We start from the raw sequence: 16944 nt of genomic DNA on the forward strand, positions 1-16944 counted from the left end.
ATTAAAATTAATATGTCAGAAATTTAAGTGTATGATAAATAAACTTTGGGAAAATTTATACAAGGCCGTAAATAAATAATTTGAACTTCAGTCTCATTAAAAAGTAAAACAGTATGTCACACAACAATAGCATCCTATCTAGACAATACAATCTTGCTATATTTTATTGCATAATAATTTGAGAGCAACATCTTAAGTAAAATATGTAAAGAAACAAAATCATTAGATTTACTTCCTTTAATATTGAACAACCAAATTTTCTCCTTTGTACATAATCCAATTTAAAGATAATATAATTAGCACTTCCAGCATTAACAGTCTGTATTTACAATGAATAAGATGGGATGGGTAATCTAAAGAGTATTCAAATCTGTATGAAACAAATCAAAACCCAAAGATTTACAGTAGGCTCAAAATTCAAGACTTTTCCATTTATGGAATGCAATTTAAAAGGCTCTGTCATCTTTATTACTTGTAAGGGTTCTTGAAAAGATGATTTTTAATAGTATTTTAAACATTTGAAATCTTCAGTAATGCCTTCATTATTTGTACAGGACATTAAAAAATAATTCCAATACTTCTATTTAATTTTTTGCTTGCTTGTAGACCAGTCTGAAATCTGATGAAAGGATAACAAGGAAATTTACTATATAATCCTAATTCCATATTCCTGAATATACAAGGGTTGGAAGTAGATGATGTCAGTCCATTCCAAGGGTTATGTACACAAAACTTACAAAATGTTCTTCGCTCTTGCATAAAATGTGTACACAGTATCCATGAGCGGGGAACTTCAAAGTTTTTACAGGTTGCTGCTGGCATGGACCTTTGTTGATTTAAATAAAATACCTTTCACGCTATTGTTCTAGTTGCAGTTTTAGAAGTTAATCATCAATCCCTGGTGTTTCACCCTGTTGTATTCTGGAGGCTATTCTAATGGCTTCTTCCAGAGACTGTTGTTCTCCAAGCTGAAACAAATGCATTTAAACATAAATAAACCAAAAATGTTACATATGGATATAAATGTGTAAAAAATTAAAGATGAAACCAAAGATCTAGATATGGATCAATACTTTAGCACGATAAGTGTGTTAACACCTCTAGTGGGTAATATATACCAGCAGCTATCTAATCAGCACAACAATTCCGAAAGCTTGAGAGCAGATTAAACTGAGTTTCTATGTATCTACTTAATACATTTTCTTCAAAGAACTGCTGCAGGATAAACACATTTCATGATGATATTTCAACTTGGCAGACACAACAAACTAAGATAAGGCTTTCAAAAGCACGGTGGGTGTTGAATTACATTTTATTAATATTTTTACCTCTAGAAGTGACATTTGTGAGTGCATTTTCTGCATTTTTCTGTTTGAAGCTATTTCCAAGCACACATATTAACTTATACTGCTTAATACTGATTTGTTTAGAAACTCTTTTGAGCATTTCCTCCTTGCATGTTCTTTTATATTGGTATTTGTCAGAGCTAAGGCCCATCATGCAAACCATATTCAAGACAATTGCATATACTCAACTCCCTTTGAAATTCATAGGGTGTATCACATCCATGAAAATTATCCTCCTGTTTCAGGATGTATAGTTCCTGTGATTTTCCAGGTTCTCTAGAACAAAATGTGTCCGCAGGGATACTCAGACTATAGTAGGATCAAACTCACAAAGTGTTGAGTCCCAGTTCCGTAGTAAATTTGAATACAAAAGTAGCTTAATTACATTCCCATAGGACTTCCTTATTCATGCCCATAGTTAAGCACAGAATCAAGACGACTATGAAGTAGACCAAAAGTATTAGGCACTTTGCAGGACTGACACCACTATACAAGCCAAAATTTAAACTAATTCAACTGCTTTTATTTTACTTGGAGTTTAAAATTTGCTTCTGTCATTGCAGTGGCGATTTCCCCAAGATCCTTCAGTCATTTGACCCTTGCCTGCAATATCATTTTAAGAGATGACTTTTTAAAGTACTAAATTTTCCAGATTTAGAATTTCCAAAAGCTTCTGTTAACCTACCATCATATCATATGTAACCAAAAAAAAAAGTACATATAGTTGATTTAATGTTTGAGTAAGGTAGCACACTGGCCATTGTTTGTGCTAGAAGTTTCGTTCAACCTTCCAGTCAAATCAGACTTCCCTCTGAATAAACTATTCACAAAAATACTTGTCTAGGTTTTGTTTCCAGTTACTTTCTAGGTAAAAGCTTAATTTGTGCTTGGTTTCCACCTTCTTTTAAATCAGCCCAATTTAAATTAAACTCTTTCATACCTGGAAACTACCCTTTCATTACAGTGTTTGGACAACATGAGGAACTATTTACAGAGACTGCTGCTTGTACTGTGCTGGTTTGACACATTAACAGGTTACTATCTCCAGAGACTGCCGATTATGAATCTTTCTACATAACTCTTTATACTTTTGTGCTATTAGCATTTCAAGGTTCAAATAACAAATTCAGTAATTTTATCTATATAAATTCACAGCAATTTACCCTTGAGAGTTTGACTTTATGTATTTCAGCACTATAGGTAATGCTGAAGGATGAACTCCATGAACAATTCAGTTGACCTGAAGTTTGGCCCTCCCATGACCTCCTCCTTTTGGAAGTTCTACAAGTAGATCTGGAAAATCGGGTGCTTATGATTCCTTTTTCTAACCCTATATATTATTTAAAATATGAGATCATATGGTTATGCACTATTTTTTCAGAGGAGCCAAGCTTATTCAAATAATTTTGTTACATGACTAGGAGCTTCTAGCTCCAGAAGAAGCACTCCAAAACACATTTATCACCATCTTACCTGTACTGCAATTTGTGTTCCATTGGATGTAGCCAACAATGTAACAGGTCTGGTTTCTGTAGTCACTAAATGGTGCCCGTGTTGCTGATGTCCCATTTCTGAGGAGGCACTGTGAAATGCTGCCAAGTCCTGAGCCACAATAGCAACCTTCAAGCCCAAAAGAAGAGAATCAACCTGATGACGGATCTGTTACCGTGACTGACCTCATACAACGGTTACCTTCAAACTTTAAGCCAAATTCAAACTGTGATTATTCATGAGCATAATTTTATTGTTGAAAAGATAGATTTTTTAGGAAAGGTTGCCATCACTGTGTTCTAAAAATTATCTTTTAGCTTGCAAAACAAAAATATCTTCAGAACCGCACAGAAGTTCACTAAATGTGCTTAAAAGCCTGTGATTATTTATATATACACAGCGTAGTGATTAATAAGTATCTTCATTTTCATGTGTGCATTTTTAGAACAGTGGAATGCATTCTAACTTAAAGGTTATATATCACTATATATTTGTCCTAAAAATGTTAGCTACTGCATTTGTATATTAAAGACAAAACCACATCTACTTACACAAATGTTTTCTGTCTGCCAAATAAATTACAGTCCCATAATATTAAGTGATAAAGTTACAGCTACTTTTAGCTCTGCCACTCATTTACTTTGTGGCTTTGGGGAAAGTGCTTAGCATTTCTAGGTCTTATTTTACATACACCTAAAATAAATACTTCATTGGTACCTCAGAATTTTTTCTTGTTGGCCAACTGTTTTTAAACCATTCTGCCATATGTTGGTGCACAGCACTGGAGCAGAACACATCATGCTCTTATGAGGAGAATGCTATGGCCATGTGTTGAAAACTGCTTCACTTACATAAATCTATGTGAACAACAGAACTGTGATGACTTGGGTGCCTATTTTATATCATCTTATAAAGGAACATTACACATGTAGGCAGGGTAGTATCCTACCTGCTGTCCTTCGGTGCCTTCTGCAGTAACCATTGCTACGGAATGTGTCCCTGCAGAAGAGATGACAGCATCGTGGGCAGGGACTGTGATGGTGGTGCCATCTTGTGTTACCATAGTGATAGTATTGCCAATGGCCTGCATATCTGCCTGGGATATGTTGACCTGAAACACAAAATAATTCCTGAAGTAAAAAAAGAAGGTTTGATTGTTGCTCAAGTCATACCCGAGTCTTAGCTTTTAGCAACAAGTGTTTTTCAGTAAGGTTTGAAAAAAAAAACAACCCTATGATATGCATCTCAAGCGTAACAGCATTTATCAAACAAATTCCTGCTAATTGGTTCAGCACAAATATTCCTGCTAGTTCAGTTTCTTTATTGAAACAAAATTTGTATCGATGTGTTTCAAAAAGGAAACTTGATCATAATAGTGAGGAAAAATATTTTAAGCCATGACCACAAGTAACACACTGGCCATAAGATCTAGTAGCCATTATTCCACTTCCTGAGCAGCACGCCCATGCATTCCCTGAGGATCACTGCCACTCTTTGGCCAAGTCCCTGTCTTGGACAAAGAGCCTTCATTGCATTCATCTTACTGATTAGGACCTAATATTCCGTGACCTTTCAGACACACTTATCTGTTTACAGAAATAAAATGATGGTGCCCAATAACAGGAGTCTACAACTCCATGTTAATCATATCATATCATATCATATCATATCATATCATATCATATCATATCATATCATATCATAATCCAAATAACTGCATGATAGATTATCTATGCCTGTGTCTTACACAATGGGCAATGTGATTTAAGGTAGTACCACCTGATGTACTTTTATCTTAATGGAAATGCTAGAGAGGTCTATGAGGGCTTAGAATTTAAACCACAAATAAACAATTAATTAAAAATTAATGATATAAATTACTGATGTCTCCAGTATAAATGCATTAGGGTATCAGAAACGTGATTTGATGTTTGATTTACAAGGTAATAAAATGTCTCAGAATTAAAGTTAAGCTGAAGGGTAATTTCAATAAATGGGATAATTCCATGTCAAGGCTTCTGCAGGTCTTCATTTCAGAAGGTAAAAAAGCCAGTGACTTAGTATTGCTGCAAAGTTCAGGGCTGGCAATCTAACAGCCCCCTTTAATATTTCATGTCCAATTTGAATTTAGAAGGTATCTTTCATATGTTACTGGCATTTCAGCTGCCTTTCCAGCTGAGACAAACTTTTCCCCATATACCTTTGATATATTGCCTTAGCTAAACAAAAAGAGTTGTGTTGAAATCCACTCCAAACAACATTTCATGTGAAAGCCTTAAAAAAAAATATATCCATGGGAATTTTCAAGTGGAGGTAGTATCAAAGCATTCCTTATCCTCATTTATGTTAGAAATTGTAAGAACCACACACTACCAAGCAGCTTGTAAAGCAGGCACCTGGACTAGAAAGCTTTCCCACCCCTACAAAGTGCGTACACACAAGACAACAGTGCGGATGAGCTCTTAACAGGGAATTCTGAGAAACTGCAGAAACTAGGCTGTATATATAACAATTGTTAAAATAGCCCATACCTACTTTAAGAGGAACAAAGATAGCTAAAAAATGTAGTTTTGTATTAATGTGGTTTCGGATGTCAGAAAATGTGCTTTAATTTAGGAATCTCACAGAAGGCCCAACCCTAAACACATCCTGACCCAGCTCCAAAGCAGCTTCTTTCTTTAAGAAACCCATGTATGTATTTATCAAGAATTTTAACTGATTTTAGAAAGCACATGGAATATCTGCAAACACTCAATTCTCAGCATGGTTTTGTCAGCTTTTCAACACTGTGGTTACTTACATGTTGGGTTCCATCCTGGGATATTAGTGCTACTTGTTGACCTAACCCTGACTGAGTAACTGTAGCAACCTGTGCAGAAATTACATCTTCTCCCTCCACACCTGTCACGTAGGTTATCTGGGAGCCTTTGAGAACATCTTCACCTTGACCTGTTTGATACAAAGAAAGCAAGAAGATAGTTTACATACTCTACATGCTGCCAGGAAAGCAAATGACAAGGATTAAGTGCCAGCCTGGTTTGAAGGTTTTAAACACTTCAAGAGAAAAATTTTAGTGGGAAGATGAGAAAACTGAAAGAATGATACCAAAAGCAAGTTGGAAAGTTTGTTGTTTTGGGAACATGGGGTATAATATCTTACCGATGAGTTTTAACACACACAAATACTACACATAAAGATCATACACATTTAACTTATAAGCAAACACCTCTAATTCATTCATAAATGTTAACCTCTCATACAAGAGGCTCCATGCAAACAAATCTTGCAGCTTTTAAAGAGAGTTACTAATTAACAAACACACAGAAGAATACAGTGATGCCTTTGTGTGAAGATTTAAGTAAATTCATTATCTTGATAAATGTTTAACCTCAACAAATGAATCTTATCATTCCCTTATTATTTATACTCTTGCTATCCTTTGTTATACCTACTCTTAGAAAAATCCCTAAGAAAAATCCAGTAGGTTGCAAACAAACGTTTTTGATTCTCTCAGGTCCCTTCCCACATTGATGTTTATAGCAGGTTTGCTGGGATTGCAACTCAAATTTCTCTCATCCCCAGAACTGCTATAAATGAATTTATGATCTGGTCAATTACTCTCTCAGTTTCTGTTTACAAGTCGCTTACTACACTAAAAAGTCCTACAAAGTAGTTAAATAACTTCCCTACGTACTTCAAATTTTTATCTGTGCTTTCATTTCCTTGGTTACAAAAAACAGCAAAACATTATCCAGCCCATTTTTTTACAACAAGAGATTCAAAGACTGAAACTCTAACCTGGAGGTGGCTCAAAAAAGGCCTCTTGTTCTTCTTCAATGGGCTCTGTGTCATTGTGTGCTGTCCGTTTGTGCATAGCAAGCGTAGAAATCTGCTTGTATGTTTTCCCACAGTGATTACAGTTATATGGTTTGGAATGAGTATGTACAACATGATGTTTGTATAAACTGGAATACTCTGTAAAACGTTTATCACAACCAGGAACTGTACAGACGTAGGGCTTCTCCCCTATATGGAAAAACAAAAGGGATAAAGAGAGGTTTGTCCAGGATGCAGAGAAAAAAATTGTCAACAAATTATATTTAGTGACACACCTTCACCACCAACCATACTTGAATTTCAAAGGCCACAGTGAAGCTTAAGCTCACAATGTTTATCAATGCAGCTTCTCACTACCTTTTTTAAACTACTGCCAGTAAAATTTGTGCCTTTTTTTCTCCTTAGGATTCCTTCTAAAACATCCTTCAGGTAAAGACAGAAGGATACAGGCTGAAAGCTCCAATGTCAATTTGGCATCATATTGAGAATTTTGTTCTTTTATTACTGGAAGCCCCATACTATTCCTCAATGATCAGGTATGTAGATACACTGGTTCAATTTCAATTACTTTTGAGTCTTTAAGCTCTGACAAAATCTATAGGAAGTATATGTTTAAACAACTATGTTTCATCTAAAAAAAACCTTTTATTTAAAAATGAATGAAACAAATGTCCAAATTATAAACTAAAAAGAAAATCTGATACAAAACATACCTCTAAGAAAGTTGTCTGTGCTGATATAAAATATATAAGGCTACCAAGATGATACGGTTATCCCTGGCTTTTACATTTTAGAACCTTCACATCTGTGTTGATTATTTCTGCTGACTAACTCTGACAATCAAGTTGGGTATTTCTACCTTCAGTCTATAAAAATAAGGTTTTAACCACCACTCCAGCAGCAAGGAAAATACAGCTGGGATGAAAAGGTGACCCAGAGCGGTAAGCTGAAGTTAAGTGCAGATTTGTGCTTTACTGTTATTAATTTAAGAAACAGCTCATAATGGAGGCAAGCCCCAGAACTATATTAAGGACATCCACCAAGACAAGGTTTTGCATTGGTTTTAAAGAACGTGGCATCCAAACCAAAGTTATTCTGTCTTGACAGCAAGGTGGGAAACCCAACTGCTTAACTCTCCTCAGCTGAGGGGAGATGAGGCCCAAAGAAAAAATTCCCAAGCCAGGTCATATAAACATAACTATACTCAATTATAATGCACCAAAACAAAGTTCACAAGAATGACACAGCCTCTCCCAAGCAGAATCCACTTCAAAATACAAAACATCACTGATTACCTGTGTGTATTCTCACATGATTCTTATAATTAGTTGCACTGGCAAAAGCTCTCCCACATCCTGGTTCTGTACAGTAATAAGGCCTTTCGCCTGTATGTGTCCTGATGTGAACCTTTCTAATATTAGATGTTGTGAACGACCTGCCACATCCTTCAAATGGACACTTAAAGGGCCTTTCACCTGAAAAAAAAGGTACACATGCAAAAGTTATAAAAGAACAAAACCCCTAAGTTACACTTAGAGTGAATATAGGAATCGAAAGCTACCTAATTCTCTCTTTGAGACCTTCAGCCAGAAATACCATGAACATGCCACTGTGAAGTGTTCTACTGTGTAGTCAAAACTGGAAAAATTCAGGAAAATCATAGAGTCTGTAAGCTAAATTATGAAGCATTTAGATTAGTACTTTACGATGTATAAACCAGACTTAGTCTCTTGGACTAGCTTCCACGTTGTCTATATTCTAACGTGTATTTAACATCCCCCCCAATTCATACACATATTATCCAAAACAAGTGCATCATACCATTTGTATATTTGTCAACTGTAATTCATAAAATGAAAAAAATACCTTCATGATTCAGCATATAACCAATATACGAATATATTAGTAAAACTCATTCTAGAAATCACTTAACCTTACAAGAGAATAACCGACTTTTTAAAGAGACAGCCCTGAAACTCCAGATTCAAACCCCGAACCCACAGGTTTTTAAAACAGGTCTAGCTGTGTAATGTAATGTTAAGCACAATAACTTGCATCATTGTACCAAAACATTTCACCATGAGCACTAGATAAGGCCAACCCCTGTCCAATACCCCTGACCTTTTGGATCTATCAAAGCACACGCAGGGGAGCACGAAGACGGTTAACTTAGGTGAAGTATGAGCCACCTGACATGCCGTCCTGTTGTAATTTCACACTTCCTAGAGCTAAGTACATTCCACCCACTGTAGTGCTTACCAAAGAGTAGAGTCGGAGAGCAAGAGAGGGCAGATCACCACTACACATACAACATAAAGTACTTAGAGACAGAAACAAAAAACAAAGTCCTGATAGAGACGTTAATACCACAAAACTCCAAAGCAGTTGGCTCCTTGGCAGAGGAAACTATAATTCACTCCTTAGGGCAGCTGTTTTGGGAAGGTTTCTCAGTTTTCTGCCAAAGCAGTGTGTGTGTACTCAGTGTACGCGGCCGCAGTGTTGTGTTACCATGGCTCCCCTAATCCTTGCTTCAGCACAGGACCTCCAATCCTGCCTCAAGGGAGCAGGGTTGCAGAGTCAACCCCGCCCAGCAACGGGCCCTGCACTAGAACCCAAACAGACTGCTTTTAAAGAATGCCTGCAAGAATGTCATCCAACCGGTTGGGGAGGCCAGCCTTTAAAGCTTCTAATGTGCTTGGTAGAAAGGTGACCTGTTTCTAAGTGACTGAGATTTCTAGCCCTAGAAATGCAAAGCCAGTCAGAAGCCCTCCAGCTCTGCCCCACAGCAATGAAGAACCATCCACACCAGCTTTTCTGGTACCAGACCAGTACATCTAGGGAAGTCATGGAGGAATCCGAGGCAAGTGTTTGATGGCAACTGCAAGTGAGACTGGACAGCCACTGAAACAGATGGAAAAATCACTTTTGGCTAAAACAGGCAGAAAATGAAGAAAGCGCTAACCCTGCTACATGATAAAGGAATGAAAAGGTTTCAGAGTCATGGGAAAGAGTGGGCAGAGCCCAAACTTGCCTCCGTTGGGCACATTGTTCCAGCTTGCACAGGGTATGAGCACACACTACTCCAGCCATCTGCATAAAGGACTTGGTGCAAGTTTCTTCTCATTCTTTGGTTTCCTGCAGTTACTTGTAAATCTAAAATAAGACACCCCTGGACTGCTAGGAGTCTATGATTGTATTATTAATATTGTTCAAACGGGTAAATGGTTACATAGGGCTGGCTCAAGTCTTTTGTCTCGACTGCTAAATTCTATTTAAGCAATTAAATTACCATACAACTTCTTTGGCCATAAAGAAGAAAACAGTCAATCAAGCTAATCAAGTTGTTGTCCATACTACAGAAATCCTTCACAGTCTGTACTTGATGTACTACATAACATCAGTTATCTTCTAGAACCGAAAGCAGATGACACTTTTATATCTTCATCTTGATGACCAATTTAGCATCAACACAGCACTAATCCCAACAGACTGTCTTTGAATACAGAAATCCAGGAAAACAGAATTATCTTAATGTAATCTTGATTTTTTATAATTTCTACTGCCTGGTCTTATCCCTCCCACTCCCCTGGCCTATTCTTTTTAATGTGAGAAGAACTTATATATTTTGGTTTTTTTTTTTTGTGTGTGTGTGTGTGTGTGTTTGTTTGTTTGTTTTTTGTTGGTTGTTTTTTGTTTACTCTTAAGATTCAGAAAGTTCTAGCAGGCAAGTAAATATACTGACTGGAAGAAATCAGCGATAGGATTATACTTCCTACATTTAAGGGTTTTTGGTTTTGTTTTTTATTTTGAGATCTCAGGAACAAAGGAGACATTGTGCAAACTTGTTTGCACGTGTTTGCACCCACAGAGTTTTGTGGAGTGTAGTGTAAGTTGTCTAGAATTTGTGTTTTGGCTTTCAAATTAATCTTCTTTTTTTTAGAAAAAAATGCAAGATATTTTTATGCATTTAAAAGTTTTAATAATAGTTGGTTTTCTATGATTTTTTTTTTCATTTTTCTGCTGCAAGAAGAGAAGGGAAATGAGGATAACAACAAGCTCAGAACTATCAACCTTCATGAAGCTAGTATGCAAGTTATCTTAAACACCAAAACTTAAGAACACTGATGCCATTTCTAAAAGTAAAATGTACTATTGAGGAAAAGTTCTTTGATCTGTTACAGCTGCAAACAAAACCAAGGCACCAAATCACTCAGTGACAATGTAAGTGATACGCTGCTAAAAGAGCATTTGCAAGAGCAATATGAATGTTTAAACACTCTTTCCAAGAAAAGCATGCTGATTTCATAAGTATAAAGTCACAGAATGATCAAAGAGAAAAAAAATCCACCTAAGTGAATTAACAACAACAACCACCAAAAAGAGGGGTGATAATAGTACCTGTGTGGGTTCGGATATGTTTCTGTAGGTCTCCTGAAGTCTTGAATGACTTGGTGCAATTTTCTTCTGTGCACCGATAAGGTTTTTCACCAGTGTGTGTTCGGACATGACTTTTTAACCCATACCCTGAAGATCAAAAGGGACGTTATAATAGTATAAACACAAAATTAGGATACTCAGGAACCATCACCATCAAAAGCTGTGCTTGCCATTCCCATCAGGAAGTTCCCTGATAAGTAAATTTGCTCTTTCACTCTTCACAAGCTCTTCACTCTACTATACAGAGCAGCAGAACTCTAGATACAGATTAGAAATTCTTTCATCCTTCATTTAGGAAGAAAGTTCATTTTCCTTTAAAGGGATAAACCATAATGATATTTGTTCTGTCTTCTAGGGAAGCTCTATGCTCTGTATTCCATCCACTTTTTATCTCTTACCACTACTGTCATCAATACGGCATTTAATTATTCACTCATACGAAAACCAGTATCATTAATGAAGCTAGCAGTAAAAACCCTACTGCCATCCAGGCTCCAAACTCTCATTATTCTAAACCATATTATTAACATCATCACATACATGGGTGCAAACTAATAGCATTCATGGACACTCATTCCCTTTAAGATTACTTTAAGGAACTCATTGTCATCAAAAACTCTCTACCAGTCTAAAGTCAACTTTGGATTGGGCCCTCTGTAAATTATTTTGTAAAGAGCATTTTACCAAGATTTTCCTTTCTGCACTGCCCTGAAAAGATCATGACTAAAGAACCATGAAACAGCCATTTGAAAAAGTGAATCTGAATTTTACTTCTGTCCAGAAGTGATGTATAGATTTCTAAAGAACAAAGAAACAGTCTGTAAGAAGGTGACACCTGCCTCAGTTTCACAGTGTGTTCTCCCTAAAACAGCTGAAATTCCTATTACTGATGTTTTTAAAAACACAAAGCATTTGTACCGAGCTGAGAAATAATTCAATCTTACATTTAAAACAAACTCAGTTTCATGATCCAACACAGGAGAGTTCTTAATATTTTAACAGAGAGCATTCAGTACTTAAAATGAACTTCATAAAAGAATCGCTGAATTACAGTGGTACAACGGCTCTGACCAAAAATATGATATTAGCAGACAAAACAGCTGTTTATAGCCATATATCATTCTGTTACAAGGGAAAAGAATATTATATTATGCAGTTTTGAAATCCCTTTACAAACACTATGCAATTAAACTCAGGTGCAGCACTTTAAGTGTTTTTTCCCTTTTGACTTCTCATCAGCATTTCTTTTGCTTGTTTCTGTTCAAAGAAGTAGTATTAAATCTATTACATCAGTTGAAGTTTTTTTAAAAAAACACCTTAGTTGTTTTCGTTTTTTTCTTAAATAGAGCCTAACTTTTCTAAGCATCATACTAATTTACATTCAAAGAATAAAATTTGAAGTTTTACTCTTTCACTTCCTTCCATGTTTCATTCTTCATAATTGCATTTAGCATGATCAAATTCAATTTCAGGCAGAGCATCATTTATGAACAGAGTAGTCTGTATGAAATGTAGAGTTCACTTCATGAGAAATGTTACTCTTTGATACAAATTCAATAAAGAGCACTTCATACAGCATCTTTCATCAAAGTTCCTTTCCAGTTTGGAACAGAAGATCTAGACAATAGGTTCAGCTTTTCATCACCTCATTTAACTTACACCATTAGTTTCATGTTAAGAAACGCCTATTTTTTAAATATGAAATCTGACTGTAACATAATACATTGAACAGTAAGGGAAAGTGTAGAGTGTTTCATCTTACTCCTCCTTCAGTAACCAAGAGTTAAATCCTCTGTCCTTTCTGTATGCTATACTAGCTGAAGTGATGACTTTTTTGCATTTCTCCCAACCGAATTCTTTACTTAGCAGTTTATAAAAGACTATATTAAAAACTTACTTTCTACAGAGACAAACACTAACAAACAGGAAGAGCTGGTCCACAAATTATTACCTGTTGCAAAGGCTTTGCCACATCCAGGATGTTCACACTGGTAGGGTCTGTCTCCTGTGTGTGACCTTTCATGCACCTGTCAAGACACCCAATATGACTTAGTGACATGTTGTATCTGATTACTGCAACACAGAAACAGTTCATTCTCAAATACAACATTTTTTATTTCTCTTCTCTTCCTAAGATTCATATTTGAGTGTCTTCTTTCTAAATTGGTGATTAAAAAAAAACCACTACAGTAATGACATTTCCCTAAGACTAAAGATGCCTCTTTCCAAGGTCTAACTTGACCCTTACAGTCAGTTTTGCAAAAACCCCCACATTTCTGTAAATACACAGAGTTGTCATCATGCAAATACATTAAAGACAGTATCCAAACACATCTCAGAGCCCACTCTCTGATTTTTGACTTCACTGAGTGCTTCTAATGATCCTCCTCTATTGCATGAAACAGCTCCAGCAAGGACTCTATTTTAACATATGGTCCAGAGTCAATTGCCCTCTGGCTCCAGAGTGTTTTGTCAGAGACAAAGCCGCACTGCAAGGAGTCTACCCCATCTCAGCCTACACTGGCACATGAACAGCTCTACATCCCCACTGTTTCAGTAACTCCTTTACTTAGTTTAAAAAAGGAAGAGAATTAAGGGGTTGCCACCTGTAAAGAAAAATGTTTCAACTTTTCACTTGGAAAGTTTGATTGTTTTGAAGAGTTAGACTTTGTATTATGATGGTAAAATCTTTCAAAAATTGGAATTTTTGCATGGGCATGCATATACATAAAATAGATAAAGTGAATACTGCATTTCAGAAAGTCTGTGACCCTACTGGTAGAAACTATCTCAACATGAGATTTCTTACATGCTGGCAATGTAGGAGCCTAACTTGATCCCACACCTGCACCGACCCAGAACAACCAACCAAAATCAGCTGAGCACTTGGGACAGCCATATATTGTAAAATCAATCCAATAAACATTTGACAAAACAGCACCATTACGACTAGCTCTCTGTTAATTTATGTTACTTTAAACCATGTAATCTGTCAAAAAGAAAAATCATGCCTGTGAAGTAACAACATGCATTTTACATCTCATTACCTTAAGATGGTGAGCTGTTGTGTACAGTTTTCCACAGCCATCATAATCACAGCGAAAGGCTTTCTCTCCACTCTGCTGAGATTTTGCAGTCACTCGTGTTCCGTGTCCTTGCAAGACAATCTTAAGTTGGGGGAAAACAAATAAATAAATAAATAAAAACAAACAAAAAACCCCAAACCAACAAAACACAATGGATCAGAAAATTCACACACCTTATTTTGCTATCAACTTAGAGCTAATTCTGACAGGATTATTTTGTCTGTCTTTGCTATATTGTGTATTTCTTAGTCCTCAATAAATAAACTAAAAAGCATAGTTCTGATGACAGGACAGAAATTGTAAAATACAGTTACTTCTATCTAGCAAATTTAAATGCATGCAGTAAGTAGCCAAATAACAACAAAGAAAAATAATTTGAAATAGAAGGGCAGTGGTAAAATGATCAAATTAGCAGACAGAAAAGGCTAAGATTACATCTAAGGCACTGGATCCATTCCTAAGGGAGATTAACCATAAATCAAATCACCTTCAAATGTAAGTTCATCCAAAGGCCAAACAATAATTAAATGCACTTATGAGAACTTCTTGAAAAGTCAGGAAGGCATTTGGTACTTTATCAGTGATGCATGTGTTCTGATCAAGCTAATTGAAGCAATTTGAGCTAGGTTCTACTCTCCTTTCTGGCATGACACAAGAAGAAAATATAGAGAATAGCTCTGCAATGCATCTTAAACCCCTTTTAAAGGCTGAATTGCCAAAATAAGATTTTGCACAACGGATGAGGTTGGCAGGCACCTCTGGAGATCTCCTAGTCCAACATCTTCTGCTCAAAGCAGGGTCAGCTGTAGCGGGTTTCTCACAGCAGCATCCAGATTTGCTCTGAGCCTTTAAGGATGGAGACTCTCCCGAAGGCCACCCCCAGCCTTCACATTCCCAACTAATTCTTCTTTGTAAATATGAGGTCCAGCAAAGCATCTCACCTCACCAGCTACTCAATAACTTGCTTTAGGTTGCCAATTACCAGCCCCGATCTCTAGAAACCTCTTAGAAGATTTCATGTGGTTAAAACTCCCCATGCAGATGTAGGCCTGTGAACATAAGGCTTCTTCCAGATGGCTGAAGAAGGCCTCATATACTTGTTCCTCATCAGACATTCTGTAGCAGACAGCCACCACAGTGCCACCCACACTGCTCTGCCAGCTAATGCTGACCCATTGGCTCTGGAGTGGCTCATCAGTCATCCCACAGCAGAGCCAAGGCAGTCCTGCTGCTCTGTTATGCGAAGGGCAGCTGCTCTCCTGGCCTCATGAACGAGCCTGTGTCCATCCATCACAGCATTCTGGTCATCTCAACCATCCCACCACAGCTCCCTCTGCCCAACGACACTGTAGCCCTGCAACTGCACACAGACTTCCAACTTCTCATTCAGATAGATCGGAAATTTGATTGAGAACAACTTCCCTATGGATTCTACAGGGAGGATGCCCCTAGTACCTTCAGACCATTTTGAAGACTACAGATGCAAAGCTGAGTAAGAAATTTTCAACCAACTGAAATGCACACCACCACCCCTTTGGAAACGCTCCTCTGGAACCACAGGGAAAAACAACCTCATGAATCCAGAAGCCCATTACTAATACTGTTGTTTAACCTATGATGTCATGAATCACAGAAGTCACTTTAATACATTAAGAATTATGAAGATGACACTTTTTTTCCCTATCAGTATATGCTAGTATTTCTTTGTTGTTTCAGCATATAAAAAATAAGTATGTAGCTGCTAAGATCTACTATAAAGCTGAAGTATGCCAAAGTTCAAAAGCAAGTTAAAACATGTACAAAATCAATGTCTGTCCTAGTATCTGTAAGGAAATAACCAGACAAAATTTTACCAATATTGATACCAAGGTGGGGGGGGGGTGGTAAAACAAACATTCAGGAAAAAAACAATTGAACATCACAAGCATCTGTTTGTCCAAGCAACTTTGCTGACATATGTGTTTCTTCACAATACACTGGTTGGTATGACTTGAGGATATTAAGAAATCAGTATTATTATTCAGCAAAAATAAAGTATTACTGTTATTAGAAAATAACGCACTCTGAAGAAACTAAAAAATTCAGGTGTTAGAAGACACAAAATCAGAAGAACATAGCAAATAAAGCACCTTTATAATAATGTGAAACTCCCTGATAGGAATTGTATCCTTCAAAATACTTCTAATTAGACAAAATAAAAACCCCTCTCATTTTAAAAGAAATCACTGATGCAACCTGAGTTTAGACAGGTAACAGAGGAGAACAAAGATCTCGGATAAGATTATTATATTGTACACGTACAAACTTCAGTCCTATAGTTCTGCTTTGATTATGAACAGATGGGTATGTCAGGTTTGAAAGGAAATAGCGTGTGATAGCCATTTGGTCAAACGTAGTCTTTTGTTTTCACATGTAGAAATCACAAAGAGATTTTATGCTTTTTTCTTTGGTGAGCAACCTAAGCAACATGTGAGTCTGAATGACTGCTTAGCAGCATGACAGCTGTTCTGTTCTTGTGTTACCTGTGGACTTTAAAAGTTTATAAACATTCAGTTATTTAATACTATATCCAAATATGAGATTATTTTATGTCAAGTAATATATTACTTCAGAATAAGTTACATGAGGTACCTATATCTACTTACATCAAGATATAATAACGACTAGGATTTTCATAGGTCATTGATAGCTTTGAGACCCTCAGTTGGCCAACTGAAGTTACCTTATGGGGTCAGAATTTGAGACTA

General features: G+C 36.6%; 1 protein-coding gene across 2 annotated transcripts in view; it reads right to left on the reverse strand.

The window, feature by feature from the left end:
• Nucleotides 1-222: 222 nt before the first annotated feature.
• Nucleotides 223-16944, reverse strand: part of ZNF143 (zinc finger protein 143) — a 38825-nt gene continuing 22103 nt past the window's right edge. For both annotated transcript variants that reach the window (XM_065839962.2, XM_065839961.2), the window contains exons 8-16: nucleotides 14159-14278; nucleotides 13063-13138; nucleotides 11073-11198; nucleotides 7970-8149; nucleotides 6636-6863; nucleotides 5638-5786; nucleotides 3787-3948; nucleotides 2820-2966; nucleotides 223-968 (exon numbers count right to left, since the gene is read on the reverse strand). In XM_065839962.2, the coding sequence (XP_065696034.1) occupies nucleotides 885-968; nucleotides 2820-2966; nucleotides 3787-3948; nucleotides 5638-5786; nucleotides 6636-6863; nucleotides 7970-8149; nucleotides 11073-11198; nucleotides 13063-13138; nucleotides 14159-14278 (1272 nt within the window). In that variant the 3' untranslated portion in view covers nucleotides 223-884. The remainder of the gene's footprint in view (nucleotides 969-2819; nucleotides 2967-3786; nucleotides 3949-5637; nucleotides 5787-6635; nucleotides 6864-7969; nucleotides 8150-11072; nucleotides 11199-13062; nucleotides 13139-14158; nucleotides 14279-16944) is intronic.

This window comes from Patagioenas fasciata, chromosome 5, assembly GCF_037038585.1.
Source record: "Patagioenas fasciata isolate bPatFas1 chromosome 5, bPatFas1.hap1, whole genome shotgun sequence".
Classification (NCBI taxonomy): Eukaryota; Metazoa; Chordata; class Aves; order Columbiformes; family Columbidae; genus Patagioenas; species Patagioenas fasciata.